The sequence below is a fragment of the Orycteropus afer genome, unplaced genomic scaffold (genome assembly GCF_000298275.1).
Source record: "Orycteropus afer afer isolate SDZICR_OR568_19922 unplaced genomic scaffold, OryAfe1.0 scaffold00192, whole genome shotgun sequence".
In the NCBI taxonomy this organism is placed as follows: Eukaryota; Metazoa; Chordata; class Mammalia; order Tubulidentata; family Orycteropodidae; genus Orycteropus; species Orycteropus afer.
The window spans coordinates 4,972,524-4,992,897 of record NW_006921779.1 but is presented as its reverse complement, the minus strand read 5'-3'; the positions used below and the strand labels follow the sequence as shown (position 1 = coordinate 4,992,897).

At 35.6% G+C, this 20,374-nt stretch overlaps 1 protein-coding gene across 1 annotated transcript in view; it reads left to right on the top strand.

Annotated features, from left to right (window-relative positions):
- The window catches only part of LOC103202721 (argonaute RISC catalytic component 3), a 157,242-nt gene that overhangs the window by 49,445 nt on the left and 87,423 nt on the right, over positions 1 to 20,374 (top strand). Inside the window, exons 2-4 of the mRNA XM_007947648.2 lie at positions 2,649 to 2,769; positions 5,598 to 5,806; positions 6,535 to 6,671. Of these exons, the coding sequence (XP_007945839.2) occupies positions 2,649 to 2,769; positions 5,598 to 5,806; positions 6,535 to 6,671 (467 nt within the window). The remainder of the gene's footprint in view (positions 1 to 2,648; positions 2,770 to 5,597; positions 5,807 to 6,534; positions 6,672 to 20,374) is intronic.

Here is a 20,374-nt window from a genome sequence, read left to right as displayed (position 1 = left end):
GGAATCTCCAAGCTGTCTGTGCCCGTCAGGATTGCTCAGGATCGCTGCCAGACCACAGCTCCGTCCGGTCCCCTTTTGGTATTTTCACGCAAATTCTTCTGCTAGTTGGGGTTTAGTCCGCTTGTATATCCTTCCCTTCAAGGCTCAGGGGTCCAGGATTATCTTCTGTATCTGTTAATTGGTTTCCCTTTTCTTTGTTGAAGAGAGTCTGTGCAGTCTTTCTGCCTAGTCCGCCATCTTGCCCACTTACTCGGTAACTGCTGTTTTTATCTGGTACACATCCAGATATCTTTTCTGTGTTTTTTAGAAATATGTGCTTAAAGAAATAAATATTGATTTATAATTCCCAAAAATCCTCACAACTGGACCATTGAGCAGCATCATGATAAGTGGAGAAAAGACTGAAGTTGCCAAGGATTTCATATTACTTGGATCCATAGTCAGCACCAGTGGAAACAGCAGTCAAGAAATCAGACAACATATTGCACTGGAAAAATCTGCAAAAGACCTCTTTAAAGTGCTGAAGAGCTAAGATGTCTCTTTGAAGATTAAAGTGCACCTAACCCAAGCCATGATATTTTCAGTAGCCTCATATGCATGTGAAAGCTGCACAGTGAATAAGAAAGACTGAGGAAGAATTGATGGTTTTGAGTTGTGTTGTTGGTGAAGATTACGAAAGTTACCGTGGACTACCAGAAGAACAAACAAATCTGTCCTGGAAGAAGTGTAGCCGGAATGCTCCTTGGAAGTTAGAATGGCCAGATTTTGTCTCACCTACTTTGGTCATGTTGTCAGAAGAGACCATTCCCTGGAGTAAGATACCATGCTTGGTAAAGTGGAGGGTCAGCAAAAAGGGGAAAGCCCTCAATGAGATGGACAGAGGCTACAATGATGGGCTCAGGTATAGCGGCATTGTGAGGCTGGCACAGGACCAGGCAATGTTTTGTTCTGCTGTACACAGGGTCACTGTGAGTCACACCAACTCACAGGCATCTGGCAACAACAACATAGTCTGCAATTTCAAAAAAATATGTATTTTATTTTTAGTGAAGTATATGCAGATCACACACCCATTCAATAATTTCTACATGTGCAGTTCACTGACATTGGTTACATTCTTCATGTTGTGTCACCATTCTCACTCTCTCTCCCCGTATTGTTTCACCACCATTGACTTAGACTCATTACCCCGTAAGTTACTCATCTGTATTTTAGAGTTACTGTTGTCGGTTAGATCTCATATAAATAATTCTTTAAAAGAGCACAATGATCAATACATTTTTTACTAACTCAACTAAAGTGTTGTTTAGTTTGAAGATGACTTCAGGGGATCATTTCAGTTCAAGATTCAGAATTCTCAGGGCAACAGATTCAGGCATTCCTCCAGCCTCAATGTGTCCAGTAAGTCTGGATTCTATAAGAAATTCATGTTCTAAATCCCTCCTCCTTTTGATTAAGACTTATTTATTGAGTCCTTAATCAAAATATTCAGTGGTGGTAGCCAGGCACCATGCAGTTTTTCTGGTCTCATAACAAAGGAAGGTAACTACTAATAACCATTGCTCTCTGTATATTTACCTATTCTTGTCATTTCATGTAAGTGGGTTCATACAATATTTGTTCTCTTATGATTGATTTATTTCACTCAGTATCATTTCTCCCAGGTTCATCCATGTTGTGGTGTGTATCAGTTCTTCATTTCTCTTTATGACTGAATAGTTTTCCATTGTATATTTGTACCAGATTTTATCCACTGGTGGATACTTATTTTTCACTTTTTTGCTATTGTGAATAGTGCCAATATGGGCCTATGTGTACATATGTCTGTTCACATCACTACTTTTTGGTCCCTGGGGTGTATGGAATTGCTCGGTCATTTAGCAGTTTTATTTTTAATTTTCAAAAGAATCACCATACTGTTTTCCAGTAGTTGTACCATTTTACATCCCCACCAGCAATGGGATATATAATACTAGTGGTTACTAGGGGTGGGAGGGAGGGGGAAAGGAGAAGCTTTTTTTTGCCAGGCATTGAGCTTATGCCAGTGGTGGTGGAATATTTTGTAAAAGGGTAGCAGTAATGGTCACACAACATGAAAAATGTCACAGATGTCCCTAAGCTATAAATGTGGAAGTTATTACATTGGTGAATGTCTTGGAAATTTAAATGGAAAAAAAAAAAAACACTTGAGTCTAGTGGAAGTGAAATATATGCTAATTATAATACAACGGAGTTCTGCTAGATACTTGTACTAGTTAAAATTTGAGCGTAGAAGAAAGAGAACTTAATTCTCTGAGAAAGATAGGTTAATATGTCAGGGAGTAGTTAGAGATGATGAATGGGATTTTGAGTCTATTTCTAGGGGTAATACTTTGCAGACCAACTGTGACCCAGCATGATTAAGTGATTTACTGGCTTCATTCGTCTTTGTTTTTTGCGAAATGCATGTCATCCATTGCTAGGAATAAATTTTTTTTGGTATCTTAAGCCATAGTCCTGAAAGCAAAATCTTTATCATATATGATTGTCTTTTAGAATTTCAGTAAATTCTGGCATTATTTTAAATAGTACCAGAAAATAATTCAGTTAAAACTTTGTATTTCATCTTGCAGAGGATTATGTGAATGTATTTTTTTCCTCTTCTTTAGGGAAGTGGTTGACTCAATGGTTCAGCATTTTAAAGTAACTATATTTGGGGACCGTAGACCAGTTTATGATGGAAAAAGAAGCCTTTACACAGCCAATCCACTTCCTGTGGCAACTACTGGGGTAAGATGTCCATTTCTATATTGGAAAGCTATGTCTCCTTTTAAATGCATTTATTCCCATTTTATTTTATTACAGTTCATATATATGTATATAGGTCATTCATATGTTTTAACCTTTTCTATGTTGAGGTAATTTCAGAGTTATAGAAAAGCTGCAGAAATGATGTAGAATTGACTTATACCTTTAACCCAGATTTACCAGTGTTTTTAATATTTGCCACATTTGTCTTATCAGAATTCTTTTCTTTCTGTCTGTTTTATTCTCTTTCCCTCTCTTTTATTCTCTTTCCCTCTTTTATTCTCTTTTCATAGCAGTAGATGTAGGTTTGTATAGAGAAAGAGACACATAAACTTTTATGTTTTCCTGAACTGTTTGAGAGCAGCTTGCATACATCATACCCCTTTAATACCTAACACTTCAACGTATGTTTCCGAAGAAGAAGAATAAAAACCAGTTATCAACTTCACTGAATTTACCACTGATATGATACTTCTATCTAATGACAGTCTATATTATAATTTTGTGTATTTTTCCAATGGTGTTCTTTGTAGCACTTCCCCCCCACCCACCCCCATTATTAGGATCCAGCTCAGGATCATCATTTCATTTCGATACATGTCTCTTAATTCCTCTATTCTGAAACAATTCCCCAAATTTTTATTTTGTCTTTCTCATGACATTGGCATTGTTGAAGATTACAGGCAAATTATTTAGATCAACATCCCTCAGTTCGTGTTGCTTTTTCTTGATTAGATTATGATTATGCATATTTGGCAGGAATATTACATGTTATTTCCTAATCAGTGTGCCCTATCAAGAGACACAGGGTATGCATTTTTTTTTTTTTTTTAAATTAATGGTGATGTTACTTGGTTAGGTTGTTATGTGCCAGGTTTCTCCTGTTATCTTTTCCTTTTGGTAGTTAATAAAGTATCTTGTGTGGAGATACTTTTAAGGTTCCCTTTCTCATTAAACTCATTCACAAATGATTGATGATTCTTATATGAAAGGATTATTACTATGTAGTAAGGGTATTTTCTTTTTCTGTCATTCTTTCTACATTTCTTAGTTGGTATCCTACTGTAAGGGAGATTTTTCTTTCCCTCTATTTATTTATCTTTATTTATTTAACTATTCAGATTGTCTTAAATTTGGCTGGTGGAAGACCCTTCAAGTTGGCACCTGTGGCCTTTTTGACAAGATACACATCTCTCCCTCTTTTTTCCTGAGCAGGTCCTTATTTTCTGGTACAAAATATTCCAGACTCATCTTATGTCTTCCCTGCTACAGCCTGGCCAGTGGCCATTTCTCAACAGAGCCCGGGTTTCTTTTAGTTGAGGAATGCAATTTAGTTTCTTTTAGTTGAGGAATGCAATTTAGAAACCAAAATCTGGATTCTAGGTATGCTTATTAGTACGGGGGTGTCTGCTTTTAATCTTTTTCAGTGGGCAGAGGTGGGAAAAATAGACAGACAGATAGTAAGTTTTACCTAAAACCCAAACCCGTTGTTGTTGAGTTGATTCCAACTCATAGCAACTCTGAAGAGCATAGTAGAATTGCCCCATAAGGTTTCCAAGGCTATAAATCTTTATCATAGCAGACTGCCACATCTTACTTGTACAGGGTGGCCAGTGGGTTTGAACCACTGACCTTTTGGTTAGCAGCCAAGTGCTTAATCCCTGTGCCAGTATTACCTGTCATATAGTAAATCGTGTGTGTATGTGTGTGTTTATGTGTATGCATATGTGTGAATGTATATGTATATGTATGTATGTATGTATGTACATGTGTATGTAAAGGAAATGAGTTTACCGTGATACTTCGAATTCTTATCTATACCCATAGGATTCCTCCCTTCTTTGCCCCATTCCATATATGTATCTTCCTTCTTCTTTAATAGACCCCTCACTCCCAAAACATCACCCTTTTTAGTCATTTGCTCAGTCCTACAGTGAATATAAAATAGTTTCCAAATTACTACTACTGTACCACTACAAAAAACAAAACTATCTCTACTGTTCAGAGTTCTGTTCTGTATGCATTTCTTCCTCCTCCCACACCCCTAACTTAGATACAGTCAGTGTAATGCATTGAAGAGTTAATTGCAATAGTTTTTTTTCCCCTTCAGTGTGGTTATGTTACTCATTTTGAATGCATTTGGGTTCTGTCATTCTTTAGATAAATTTCCCTCAGTTTGCGATCAAACATTCATTTGATCTGTTTGTATTTAGTTTTAGTTCCTCCCTCCTCCAGTCCTTGTTCATTTTATTTTAAATTTTTATTAAATGTAGAACTTTACATGCCTTTAAATGTAAAAACTATGCAAAAAAATATATATTCAGAACTGTCACTTCATCCTTATTCTTTTAATCATTTCTTTCTGTCCCTTGAAAGTAACTTATCTCTTTGTTTCTAATTCATGCTACCTATGTTTCTTTTTTGTAAATAAGCAAATATATGAATATTTTCCCAATTTCCCCTTCTTTCTCACACAAAATATGACATGCTATTTGTAATCTTCTGTACTTTACTTTTTCACTTAACAACCTAGCTTGGAAATTATTCCATAGCAATTCTAAGAGATCTTCCTCATTCTTTATTTTTTTTATAGCTGCCTAAATATTTGTTCATTTAGATACTTTCCAGTAATTTGCAATGACAGATAATGTTGGCATGAATAACTATGTTACTTAAATTTAAAACCATTGGATTAACATTGAGATGAATTTTTTATTTTTGCTTGTTTTCTCTTGGGTATGTTTATAAATTAAACTTAATTGTATTTTTCTTTGTCAACATTTACCAATTGACTCTTTTCCTATCAACAGGTAGATTTAGATGTTACGTTACCTGGGGAAGGTGGAAAAGATCGACCTTTCAAGGTGTCAATCAAATTTGTCTCTCGGGTGAGCTGGCATCTACTGCATGAAGTACTGACAGGACGGACCTTGCCTGAGCCACTGGAGTTAGACAAGCCAATCAGCACTAATCCTGTCCATGCTGTCGATGTGGTGCTACGACATTTGCCCTCCATGAAGTGGGTACATTTGGCTTTTATTCCCTCCTTTTTAGGTTTTAATTTAAGTGCGAAAGTTTTCCTCCCAGGAGTGAGTTGTGCAGGACTTCCTTGGTTGATTTTCATATGTTGTATATTTTTATTTTAAAATTGGTCAAGAATAGAATGAATGCAAGTTCATTTATAAAAGTAACTTAAAGTTTGTTGGACTTTGAAATTAAGTGTACATTGTTAGCTTACATTTTAATGAGTACTTCTATTGAAAAATGTCTCTTTTTCTTAGGAGCTGTAAATCTTGAGTAAATGATATATTTTTTAATATATTCCTATAGATAAGTCACCTTGTAAAAGTAATTTCATGTTTACATAGTAGCATTAATATTAGCATTAAAATTGTGTTGAAATTGTTACTCTTTTCATCACACTTGTCATAGAGATAGATAGGATCAGTGTATCTTTTTTAAAAAAAATTTGTCTTGCAAACACATTTATAGAATTATATTTCTGATCGATAATTATTTATTTTCTAAGGTTAAAACTTAACTTTTTTAACCCATTTTTTAGAAGTATTTTATTTAAAATTTGTTCTTATTCAAACATGAGTCTTAAAAATAGGTAATTTCATTGAAAGATGCTGATATATTTTTTTCATTTAGAATGACTGCTTTTTGCTTTTGCAAATTTGGAAAATGTATTTAAATATTTATATGGGAAAGAAAAGATTGAACATGCCATTTTAATTTTTATAGATATACGCCTGTGGGGCGTTCCTTTTTCTCAGCTCCAGAAGGATATGACCACCCTCTGGGAGGGGGCAGGGAAGTATGGTTTGGATTCCATCAGTCCGTTCGGCCTGCCATGTGGAAAATGATGCTTAATATCGATGGTAAGGGAACTAAAGCCATATTCTGTTATTGCTTAGTTGATTTGTATCTATAACGTTACATGCTGAGATCTTGAAGTAATTTTTGAACATTAAGACAAACTGGAAAAACTTACATTTTTATTACATTTTATTTAGAAAGACTTTATACAAAATTTATCCCAGAATGCTACTAAACCCAAAGTAAGCCCATTAAAACATATATAAAAGCCCTCACATGGTCATCCAAGCAATCTTCTATTATAACTCACTTTGTTTTTTTAACTTTAATTCAACATTTCAATATGAAATACATATTTTGAGAGAAAAGTAGTCTGTTGCTCATGGTGACCCCAAGCATATGCCTGCTGCTTATGGGGTGTTAATTACATTCTCATTTCTAGGTGTTTTCTTACCATAATTTTCCAGCACATATAAAAGTAAAGAGAATAGTATGATGAACTGACATATATGTAGATATAGTCCTGATTGTAAGATTTTTCTACCTTTGCTTATATATCCATGTATCTTCCTTTATGACAGTATTTTTAAGTCAAATCCCAGACAGCATGTTATTTTTGTCTCTAAGTGTCTCAGTATGCATCTCTTAAAATACAGGTATTTTCTTACATAGCCACAGTATCATCACATGTAAGAAAATTAAAAATAATTATTTATAGGCTCTAGATAATATGTCCATAATCAGATTTCCCTGATTATCTCAATTTTGTTAATAGTTAATTGGTCCTAATTAGGATCCAAACAAGATCCATACGTCATATTTAATTACGCCTTTTTAAATCTAGCGGTCCCGTTTCTGTCCATCTTTTTTTCCCCCTTTTTTATGCAGTTGACTTGTTACAGAAACTTAGTTATTTGTCTTGTAGAATATCTTCAAATCTGGATTTTTCTTTATGTTTTCTTGTGGTGTCATTACCTTGTTCCTTTGTCATGTATTTTCTGAGACCGGAAGTTAGTTATAGAATCTTAATTTAAGAATTGTTCAAAAATACACAAGTGCTTCATATTATATCATACTTTGTGGTACCATGGTATCTAGTTGTTCTAATTTTAGTGATGCTAAGACTGATCAGAAGGTTCAGGGATGACAGCCTGAGCTTCCTATTGTAAATTTCTCAGTCAACCTTTCTATTACTTATGTTCAATCCGGTGATGATTGTTACCTGAATCATTTATTTTGCTAAGGTTTACCAGCTGGTAATTTTTCTAATTCTTTTATTTGCATTTGGTGTAATTTTTATGTGGAAGAGAACTTACCCTCATCAGCTAGGGCTATTTGATTGCCCTTAAATATGATTTGTTGAAGAAAGGCAGAATAAATGTTTAATTCTTTTCATTTAATTGCCAATTTCAGAGTAAAGACTTTGTGCACTAGTTACTTCCCAATGAATTGCATGGGTTTGGTTTGGTTTTTTTTTTTTCCAATTTATTTTTATTTATTTTTGTTGTTGTTGATGATATGCATGATAGAACATACACCAAATTCAACAATTTCTACATGTACAATTCAATGACAGTGATTATATTCTTCAAGTTGTACAACCATTCTCACTTTCCTTTTCCACATTGTTCTTCTTCCATTAACATAAACATACTGTCCCCTAAATTTCATATTTAATCTTTCAAGTTGCTTTTGTCAGTTTGATCCCATGTAGATAGTTCTTAAGAGAGCTTGAAAGTGTTCAAGGCAGACATTCTTTGCTGTTTAAGATAAACTGTTGTTTGGTTTTAAGACTTTAGGGGATATTTTTGGTTCAAGGCTTAAAGATTATCTCAGAGCAATAGCTTGAGGAGTTCATCTAGGCTCCATGGATCAAGAAAGTCTGGAGTTCATGAAACTTTGAAATTCTGTTCTACATTTTCCCAAAACCACAAGATTTTGATGTCCCTGTGTCCATGACTTTTGTTTTTTGTATAATAGTGTTAATTTTAAAATACATTATTATCTTCCTTTTTCGTTAGCTGGTCTTAAGCTAGTTAGCAAGTGTGATCACCTCTTCTACACTCACTTTTACTGGAAGAGAGTGTCATAGTGAAGTAAATTTATAAGCTTTACTAATCAATCTAATTATTTAATGAACATCTATTAAAAATTGATTATGATAATTAACTTTCATGTTAATTTTAGCAACTTTTTTAAATATTAAGAATAGTTTTAAACTCTTTTGCCTTAGAAATGTAGACTTTACTGTTATGTAATTATTGTTGTTAATTGCCATCAAGTCAATTCCAGCTGATGGTGAACCCAGAGAAGAACTGTTCCATAGGATTTTCTGGACTGTGACCTTTTGTAGGCAAATTGTCAAGCCTAGCTTCTGAAGTACCTCTAGGTAGGTTTGAACCACCAACCTTTGAGCTGGTAATTGAATGCTTAACTGTACCACCCAGGGATTTCATTATATATAATAATATATCTTAGGATATTTCTATTATATATATTTCTATGAAACGTAAAAAGAAGTGATGACTATCATAAAAAAGTTTTTGAGAGGACAAAGGCAAAATATGCTGTAGTTTGAAAAGGATATATATGCTGTCCATTTGTTATTTTTACTGTAAAATACAGAATAAAAATACTATAAGGCTTCCTTTTTAGAAGTTATTAAAAACTATAGCAGATAAACATTAGACAAAATCAAAAGGAGATGTTCACTCACACGTTAAAGTTTATAAGAAATCTATGTGAGTCTAGCTCCAGGATTTGCTGAAGTTTATGACTGTGTCAACAAAGATGATTTAAAAGAAGCCTATTTTAGATCCTAAACAGAGTGGTCTCATAATCTGGAATAGTCACTTAAAATTTTTCTTTTTTTTCCTTTTCAGCCTAGTGCTAGGGGAAGATAAACTGGCATATTCTTTACTTCATAGCAACCTGCCCACCCAAGAGAGTGAGGCACATTAGATTTTTAGAAGATTAAGTGCTTTTAAATAGTTGGAAGTGAAAATTGAGGGAAAGATTGGGAGAAGTTTGGGGGTTTGTTTAAGCATTTTTTTTTTTTTTTAGTATCATTATGTACTTATGGATTTTTATATTTTGATCAATTGTATTTGTTATTCTTTTTATACTCAAGTTGTCCTGTATTTAACCAGTAGGCGTACCTCTTGTTAGCTTTTATATCCTATTAAATCTTCACTAGCCCCTTAAAGATTTCTTGCTTTCTGGCACAGCAAAAGATGGCCAGTCTCTTATATCAGTTGCTTTTTCAGAACACATTTTCATATTTATGCAGATATATCTATAAGATAAACTCCTAGAGTTGATGAGTTAAGGATATATGTGTTTGTTATTCTAATAGTTATTTCCAGATTGCCTTCCATAAGGGCTCTTAAGTATTTTGCATCAATGAGTGAGAGTAGCTGTTTCCTTATAGCTTTGACTTTAGAGTTGTCATGCTCTTAGATTTTCATCAATATGATTTGCAAGAAATAGTTTTGTACTTTTATTTTGCATTTGATGAAATTTTCTCATGTGTAGGGCAACTTGTGGTTTTGTTCTACTTTTTTTATAAACTGTTTATGTTCTTTGCCCATTTTTTCCATTGGATATTGAATCTTCACATTTACTGAAAGCTCTTTTTAAATTAAGGAAATTAACCCTTTGTTAATAAGATGGGTTGTAGATATTATCCCTAGATCATTTGTCTTTTGACTTTGATATAGTGTTTTGCTTTTAGCAGTAGAGAAGTTTGCCAGTCTGTTGGTTTTATATATATATGTATGTGTGTATATTACGTATACCAACCACTAAAGCCAAAGATGAAGAAATTGAAGATTTTTACCAACTTCTGCAGTCTGAACTTGACTAAACATGCAATCAAGGTGCATTGATAATTATAGGAGATTGGAATGCAAATGTTGAGAACAAAAAAGCATTGGTACTTGGAAAATACGGCCTTGGTGAAAGAAATTACACCAAAGATCACATTGTAGAATTTTGCGAGACCAATGACTTATTCTTTACAAATACTTATTTTCTTTTTATTAATTTTTTCTGTGATTTGAGTGAAAATTAACAGAGCAAAGTCATTTTCCATACAGCAGTTCATATACATTATGTTTTATGACATTGACTACAATCCCCACAGTGTGACAGCTCTCTTCCTCCTTCCTCCCTGGAGTTACCTCTTCCCTGTGTCTTTCCTTCCTATGCATTCCTGCCCCCTATGCTGTCTCCCTGTGCAAATACTGCCCTTCTGTTCTCCCATGACTGATCATTCTAAGGAGTGTATCTACCTGGTGTAAGTATTCACCCTGTATGCCTGTCTGTTGTTTGGCTGGAAGCCATGGGAGTGAGTTCAGTTCCAGGCCTGAAGGGTAACTAGGACCATAGTCTCAGGGGTCTCACCAGGCTCTATCAGACCAGTAAACTTGGTCTATTTTATGATTTTGAGTTTTGTTGCACGTTGTTCTTCCACTCTGTATAGGATCTCCTGTACTGATCCCTTTCCATGTGGGTGACAGTGGTAGCCAGGCACCATCTGGTTCTTCCAGTCTCATGGTTATATAGGCTGAGGTTAGCATGGTTCACTAGTCCCTTGGACTAACTGTTTTCATATGTCTTTGGTTTTCTTTATTTTTCTTTGCTCTGGATGAGGAGAGACCCATTGTTGAATCTAGATGGCCACTTGGAGGCTTTTAAGACCCCAGTTACTACTTACCAAAGTAGGATGTAGAACAATATTTTTGTGTAGGATGTTAAGCCAGTTGAGCTTGATAGCCCCTGGCGACAACAGGCTCTAGCACACAGTTCCAACTACTTATATAGAGATTCTCACAACACATAGAAATACATATGCAGAAATATTGTCCGCCAACTTTTTGGGTATATTCCCTTTTGCCTAGACATACTTGATCATTCAGCCTGTCTACCCATCTATTCACCCATACATTAATGTTTGTTATCACTGATGGTGCAGTATTGTATATGTAAAAATGTTTATCTTTGTTATCTGTACCTCTTGTGTACCTCTCTGTGTCTTCCTTTTCCTTAGTGTTATTGTGTTAGTTGCTAGATTTGGTATATTGCCTTTCCCTTTACCCAAATCAATACTTGCCTCTTACCTATCCAGAAATTTTCCCTGGTAACCAATAAAGAAAGTTTATTTCCATATATATAAATCTTTCCTTGACTTTATACAATAGTGAACTAATACAATATTTGTCCTTCTGTGATTTATTTACTCAGAATAATGTCCTCCAAGTTCATCCACATTATGCAGTGCTTCAGAGATTCTACATTATTCTTTGGTGTTATATATTATTCCATTCTGTATCATAGATTGGTTATCCATTCTTCTGTTGATGGGCACTTAGGTTGTTTCCATCTCTCTGCTATTGTGAATAGTGCTGTAATGAACATATATCTGTTCATGTCCTGGCTCTCACTTCTTTAGGATATATATCTAGTAACAGGATTGCTGGGTCAAATGATACTTTAATTTCCAACTTTTTAAGGAATCACTATACCGATTTTCACAGTAGTTGTATTATTTTACAGTCCCATTAGCAGTGTTTGAGAGTCCCAGTCTCTCCACATTCTCACCAGCATTTGTTATTTTCTGTTTTGTTGAACTTTGTGATTAGTGCTGGGGTGAGATGGCACATGTCTTTTTTCAACAACATAAATGGGGACTGTACATGTGGACCTCACTGGATGGAATACACAGGAGTTATACCAACTATATGTGTGAAAGGAGACAATGGAGAAACTCAGTGTCATCAGTCAGTACAAGGCTGGGGGCTGACTGTGGAATAGACCTTTAATTGCTGCTATGCAAGATTCAATTGAAGCTGAAGAAAATTAAAATAAGTCCACAAGAGCCAAAGTACCTGTCATCCACTTGGAAGCGGATCTGTGTAGGAGATCCTTGATAGAGAGGGAGAACAATGTGAAACAAAACTCAAAATCATTTGGAGAGAAAAAAAAAAAGTGGGGACCAGGTTTGCTGGTCCGATAGAGCCTGGTGGAACCACTGAGGCTATGGCCCCTAACTGCCCTTCAGGTCTGGAATTGAACCCACACCTGTGGTTTCCAGCCAAACAAAGTACAGGCATATGAGTTGAACATTTACCTCAAGTAGATACACTCCTTGGAGAGAACAATCATGGGAGAAAGAAGGGCTGCTTATGCACAGGGAGACAGCTCAGGGGGCAGGAGTGTATGGAGGGATGGACACTGGGAAGAGGTAACTATGGGGAGGAAGTGGGAGGGGAGCTGTTGCATTGTGGTAAACTGTGGTCCATGACATGAGACAAAGTGTATATGAACTGCTGTAAGGAAAGTGAATTTGCTCTGTAAATCTTCACCCAAATCACAAAAAAAAGAGAGCCAAAGTACCTTAAATATATCCCACCTGAATTTAGAGACCATCTGAAGAATAGAGTTGACACATTGAATACCAGTGACTGAAGACCAGATGAGTTATGGGTTGACATCAAGAACAGTATACATAAAGAAAACAAAAAGTCATTAAAAAGACAAGAAAATAAAAAAGAACAAAGTAGATGTCAGAAGAGACTCTGAAACTTGCTCTTGAACTGACAATAGCTAAAGCAAAAGGAAGAAATGATGAAGTATAAGAGCTGAACAGAAAATTTCAAAGGGCAGCTTGAGGAGACAAAGTAAAATACTATAGTGAAAAGTGCAAAGACCTGGAGTTAAAAAATCAAAAGGGAAGAACACACTCAGCATTTTTCAGCTGAAAGAACTGAAGAAAAAATTCAAGCCTCAAGTTGGAATATTAAAGGAGTCTATGGACAAAATATTGAATGATTCAGGAAGCATCAAAAGAAGATGGAAGAAATACATAGTCACTGTACCAAAAAGACTTGGTCAACATTCAGCCATTTTAAGAGGTAGCATATGCTCATGAACCAATGGTACTGGAGGAGAAAGTGCAGGCTGCCCTGAAGGAACTGGCCAAAAACGAGGCTCCAGGAATTGACGGAATACACATTGAGATGTTTGGGTAAACAGTTGCAATGCTGGAAGTGCTGACTTGTTTATGATAAGAAATTTGGAAGACATCTACCTGGCCAGCTGACTGGAAAAGATCCGCATTTGTCCCCATTCCAAAGAAAAGTGATCCAACGAAATGTGGAAATTATGAAACCCTATCATTAATCAAACACCAAACCAAACTCACTGCCGTCAAGTTGATTCTGACTCATAGCGAACCCTCCTTGGGTTTCCAAGGCAGTATCTCTATGGAAATAGATTGCCCCATCTTCATTCCAAGGAGTGGCTGGTGGGTTTTAACCACCAGTCTTTTGGTTAGCAGTCAAATGCCTTAGGCACTGTGCCATCAGAGCTCCTATGCTATCATTAATAGCACAAGTAAAATTTTGCTGAAGATAATTCAAAAGTGGTTGTAGACAGGGAACTGCCAGAAATTCAAGCTGGATTCAGAAGAGAATGTGTAACAAGTGATATCATTGTCACTGTCAGGTGGAGCTTGGCTGAAAGCAAAGAATACCAGAAAGATGTTTACCTGTGTTTTATTGACTGTGTAAAGGCATTTGACTTTGTGTGGCTCATAACGAATTATGGATAATATTGCGAAGAATAGAAATTCCAGAACACTTCATTATGCTCATGAGGAAACTATACAGACCAAAAGGCTGTTTGTACTGAACAAGGAGATACTGCATAGTTTAAAATCAGGAAAGATGTGTGTCAGGGTTATATCTTTTTCCCATACTTAGTCTGTATGCCGAGCAGATAATCCCAGAAGCTGGACTGTATGAAAAAGAACATGGTATCCAGATTGGAGAGAAACTCATTAACAATCTGAGATATGCAGATGACACATCCTTGCTTGCTGAAAATGCAGATGACTTGAAGCACTTACTGATAAAGATCAAAGACTGTATAGCCTTCAGTACGAATTACACCTCAACACAAAGAAAACAAACATCCTCACAGTTGTACCAGTAAGCAGCATCATGGTAAATGGGGAAAAGATTAAGGTTGACAGGAATTTAATTTTACTTGGACCCACAGTCAACACTCATGGAAGCAGCAATCAAGAAATGAAACACCATATTGTATTGGGCACATCTGCTACAAAAGACCTCTTTAAAGTATTCAAAAACAATGATGTCACTTTGAGGACTAAGTTGAATCTGACCTAAGCCATAGTATTTTCAGTTGTCTCATGTGCATGTGAAAGCTGGACAGTGAATAAGGAAGACCAGAGAAGAATTGATGGCTTTGAATTATGGTGTTGGTGAAGAATGTGGAATGTACCATGGACTGCCAGAAGAATGAACAACTCTGTCTTGGAGGAAGTACAGCCAAATTCTTCTTAGAAACAAGGATGGTTAGACTTCATCTCTTGTGCTTTGGACATGTTATCAGGAGGCATCAGTCTGTGGAGAAAGGATATGCTTGGTAAAGTAGAGGGTTAGTGAAAAAGAAGACCCTCAACAAGATGGATTGACATAGTGGCTGCGAGAATGGGCTTAAACATGACAATGATTATGAGGATGGTGCAGGATTGGGCAGTGTGTTTTATTTTGTTGTACATAGGTGTGGTGGTTACGTTGATGTGTCAATTTGGCTGGGCCTGGTTGAGTGGCTGGGCAGCTGGTGGTAGTTATTCCCCATGATGAGACTGGCAGTCAACTCCATGGTGGGATCTACCACAAGCAGCTGAGTGGCTGCTTTGGGTATGTGGTCTGCTTCCCATATATAAGAAGCAGCTTTGGGAATGGTCTCTAGCTTATGGCACACTTGGACCCTGCACATAGCCATGTCATTGTTCAGCAGCCTGCCATGCTTTGCCAACCTTGGGACTTACAATGGAGTTGAATTAATGGCCTGACATGTGGTTTGGTAACATCGGGACTGTGCTTTTTCATTTGTTGACCTCGGGCTTGTCAGCCTCAACAGCCAGTAGCTGCCTGAGTGAAGAGATGCCTCTAGCTTCTCTAGTGGGCCAGGAGCAAGAGGCAGAGCTGAAGCCCAAGGTCTAGGCTGAAGCCCAAGCCCCCTAGAGCCTGGCACTTTGAACTTGGACTTCTAGACTCCCAAACTGTAAGAGAAAAAACTCCTGTTTGTTAAGGTCATCCCGTTTGTGGTATATTCTTGTCAGATAGGCACTAGGTAATCAAAACAATAGGGTTGCTGTGAGTTCAAACCAACTTGATTGCACATAACAACAAATGATTTTCTTGCATTTTGTTTGTTTGTTTGTTATAATCTTGTCATCTGTGGGTAGTCATAGGTTTACCACCTTTGGATTTTTGTACCTCTAATTTTTTGTCTTGGAATCCCTGGGTGGTGCAAAAAGTGAAATGTTATCTACTAGCTGAAAGGCTGGTGGTTTGAACCTGTCCAGAGTTACCTTAGAAGACAAGTTTGGCACTCTGCTCCCAAAAGGTCATACTTGAAAACCGAGTGGGAGGAAGAAAGGAAAGAAAAAAAGTGGAGCCATGAGTCAGAATCAACTAGTCCCCAACTTACAACAAAATAGCAACAATTTTTTTTTTTTTAAATCAGCTTAGAGTGATTAATCAGGGTAGTGTTAAATAGTTATGATTTCTGGGTGGTCCTCCTTTTAGGAGCTCTGGTGGAGTAGTGCCTAAGGCGTTTGACTGTTAACCAGAAGGCTGACAGTTCAAACCCACCAGCCACTCCTCGGAAGGAAGACTGGGCAATCTACTTCTGTAGAGATACCACCTGGGAAACCCAATGAGGGGTCGCTATGAGTCGTAATGGACTCAAGTCATAATGGACTCAACAGCAGTGAATGTTTCTTTTTTTTTTCCCCTCCTTTTATCCCTTACTTTACAAGGAATGCTTCTAGTATTCTTTCATTAGGTATGATCTATAAATATATGTATGTATATATTACATTAAGAAGCATCAGTTGATTCTTATTTTATTCAAGTGTTTTTAATCAAGAATGAGTGTTGAATTTTATTACATGCCTTTTTAGCATCTGTGGAACTGTTGATATATTTCTTTTAACAAATATTGAAACAAACTTGCATTTCTGGATTATTTTAATGTGAAGCTAGATTCTGTTTGTTAATGCTTAAACTTTTTGAATCAAAATGCAAAAGTAAAATTAATCTGTAGTCTTTTGTGCAGTCTTCAATTTTTGGTGTTAATAATACATTTCATAAAGAATTGGGAAGCTTTTCATTTTCTAAACTGTGCAGTAGTTTTTATATAGTATTGAAATTATCAGTTCTTTTAAGATTTGGTATAATTCCCCTGTGAAACTTTGTGGGTCTGGTATTTTGATTTGTTTTGATGGGTACCACTTTTAAAACTTACACCTTCTGTGAGAATCTGTCTCTTTAGGTTCTTCTGATTTTAGTTTGGGTATGGTATATTTTTCTAGAAAATTGTTTATTTTGTCTATATTTTAAAATTTATTTATATGGAATTTACAAAGTACTTGCTTAGTATTTGTTGAAATTTCATCTATTTCTGAATTTTCTTCACAGTTTTTGTTTTGTATATTTGTGCTTTTTCCTTTTTAGTCTTCCTTGGGTTAACAAGTGGTTTAATCAGCTGATTTTTTTCCCAGCAAGAAAAGTAGTTTTTAATTTAAAAAAAAAAAAAAAAATGTAGTTCTGTTTTGCAACTTCTTAATTTCTGCTTTTATCTTTATAATTTTTCTCCGCTTTTCCTTAATTTAGTTGTTTTTCTAATTATTTGACCTAGATAGTAATTCATTTACTTCTCTTTTTTAAGTAGTATTCAAAAAAGCAGATTTTCATCTGATCACTATTTTACTATTCTTTACTAGCTTCTGATAATGCATTTTTATTATATTGTTGTTGTTGTTGTTTGCCGTCGAGTCAGCCCCGACTCACAGCGACCCCTCCTTGGGTTTCCGAGGCAGTATCACTACGGAAGTAGGATTGCCCAACCTTCCTTCCGAGGAGTGGCTGGTGGGTTTGAACCGCCAGCCTTCTGGTTAGCAGTCAAGTGCCTTAGGCACTATGCTACCAGAGCTCCCATTTATTATATTACTTTCTGTAAACTCCACAGATTTCATTTGTATTTCTTCTGTGACCCCAGTGCTGTTTGAGAGACTTTTGAAAATTTTCAGATTGAAGGAAGGCCTTTTTGTTTTCTGATTTTGTTTTGAATTTTTAGTTTGATTATATTATTCAAAGAATGTGGTTTTTATCATTTCTATAACTCTTAGCATTTGTTGAGGTATTTTTTGTATGGTCAATTTTTGTGGAAGTTTAATGGCTAATTGAAAATAAAGTATATTCCATTATTAAGGTAGAGTTCAATGAGTATCCATCAGAATACCATTTTGATAATGTTGTTTAGGGCATTTGTTTATTTATTTTTATATACTTGATCTCTCAGAGTGGCAGAAATTAAGTAATCTTCTGTTATTAATATGTTTCTGTCTATTCTTGAATTTCCTGTAATACCTGCTTTCTGAAAGTTGGTGCTGTGTTAATGGGAGCATATATATTCATACCCATTTTCTTCATTGTCTGTTTTACCCTGTACAATGATCAAATAACTTTCTTTGTCATTTTTCATACTTTTGGCCAAAATTCTTTATTGTCTAATAGAAGTATTATAATCTATAATTTTATATACATTTTTTTTAATACTGTTTGAATCCCTATTTATGTCTCGATGTAAATCAATCTAAAGATTTTTTTTTCCCTCCTTCTGATGGATGAGTTAAGCCATATCTCACTGCTGTAGAGTCGGTTTCGATTCATAGCAACCCCTCCTTGGGTTTCTGAGGTGGTATCACTACAGAACTAGATTGCCCAGCCTTCCTTCCGAGGAGTGGCTGGTGAATTTGAACTTCGAGCCTTCTGATTAGCAGTCAGATGCCTTAGGCACTACTCCACCAGAGCTCCTTGAGCCATATGTTGTTGTTGGTGGTGTTATTTGCCATCGAGTTAGACACAACTCATAGTGACCCCTCCTTAGATTTCTGAGGCAATATCCCTACAGAAGTAGATTGCCCAACCTTCCTTCTGAGGATTGGCTAGTGGGTTTGAACTACCAGCCATCTGGTTAGCAGTGAAATATCTTAGGCACTATGCTACCAGAGCTCCCCAGAGCCATATAGATGGATGGATATACAGATGGATATACAGATGGATATAGGACATACATATTTCATCTTAGGTCAAATTATGTCATATTTTCTGGAGATATACACACACACACACACACACATACATACATATACATACATACTCTGGCGCAGTGCCTAAGGCATTTGACTGCTAACCAGAAGGTTGGTGGTTCAAACCCATCAGCCACTCCATGGAAGGAAGACAGGGCAGTCTGCTTCCGTAAAGATTTACTGCCTTGGAAACTCAATAGGGGTCATTATGAGTTGGAATCAACTCAGTGGCAATGGGTTTGGTTTTTTGTTTTTATATATTAATAGCATTTTTAAATTGAGGTGAAATTTAAATAATAGTTAAACATTTTAAAGTATACAATCCAGTGATATTATTATATTCATAATGTTGTACAATCAGTAGATCACTCTAGTTTCAAAACTTTTCCATCACCTGATAAAAAACCTCAATGTATTACATAATCTCTCCCTATTCTCTAATCCCCATCCTGTGGTAACCTCTAATCTGCTTTTTGTCTCTCTACATTTGCCTGTTTTAGATAGATCATTTAAGAAGAATCTTACAATACATGACCTTTTGTGTCTGACTTCTTCTGATTAGCATGTATTTTTAGATTCATTCAAGGCACCAGTGCTTTGTTTCTTTTTCTGATTGAGTAATATTCCATTTTATAAACAATTTGTTTATTCATCTCTCGATGGACATTTGGGTTGTTGAATAATGCTGCTGTTTTGACTATTATGAATAATACTGCTATGAACATTTGTGTGCAAGTTTTTATGTTTTAATTTCTCTTAGGTATATACCTAGCAGTGGAATTTCTGAGTCATATGGTAATTTTATGTTTAAATTTTTGAGGAACTGCCAAACTGTTTTCCATAGCAGCTACACCATTTTACAATTCTACCAGCAATGTACAAGGGCTCTTACATCTCCACACCTTTGCTGGCACATGCTATTTTCCTTTTTTTAAAAAAAATTAATTAAAGCTACTGTACTGTATGTGAAGTGCTTTCTCATTGTAGTTTTAGTATGTATTCCCAGGGGTGTTAAACGTTTTTTCATGTGCTTGTTGGCCATTTTTATTATCTTTTTGAAGACATTTCTGTCCAAGTCTTTTGCTTATTTTTCTATTAGTTATATGTCTTTTATTGTTGTATTGTAAGAGTCAGTTTTTTGGGTTTTTTTAGAATCTAGTATTTAACCCTTATCAGATATATGTTCTCCTATTCTGTAGATTCTGTTTTCACATTCTGGATAATTTCCTTTGATGTATAAAAATTTTTTTTTATGAAGTTCATTTTGTTTTTCCTTTTGTTATTCATGGTTTTGATGTCAAATATAAGAATCTAATGATAAATGCAAAGTCATGAAGATTTAGCCCAGTGCTTCCTTATAATAGTTTTGTGATTTTAGCTCTTATTTTAGGTGGTTGATCTTATTTTGAGTTAATTTTTGTGTATGGAGTGAGATTGGGTGATCCAGCTTTATTCTTTTGCATGTAATCAGACAGTTGTCTTAGCACCAGTTATTAAAGAGACTATTTTTTTCCCCATTGAATGATTTTAACACTTTGAAAATTAGTTGGCCACACATGTTTGCCTTTATTTCTG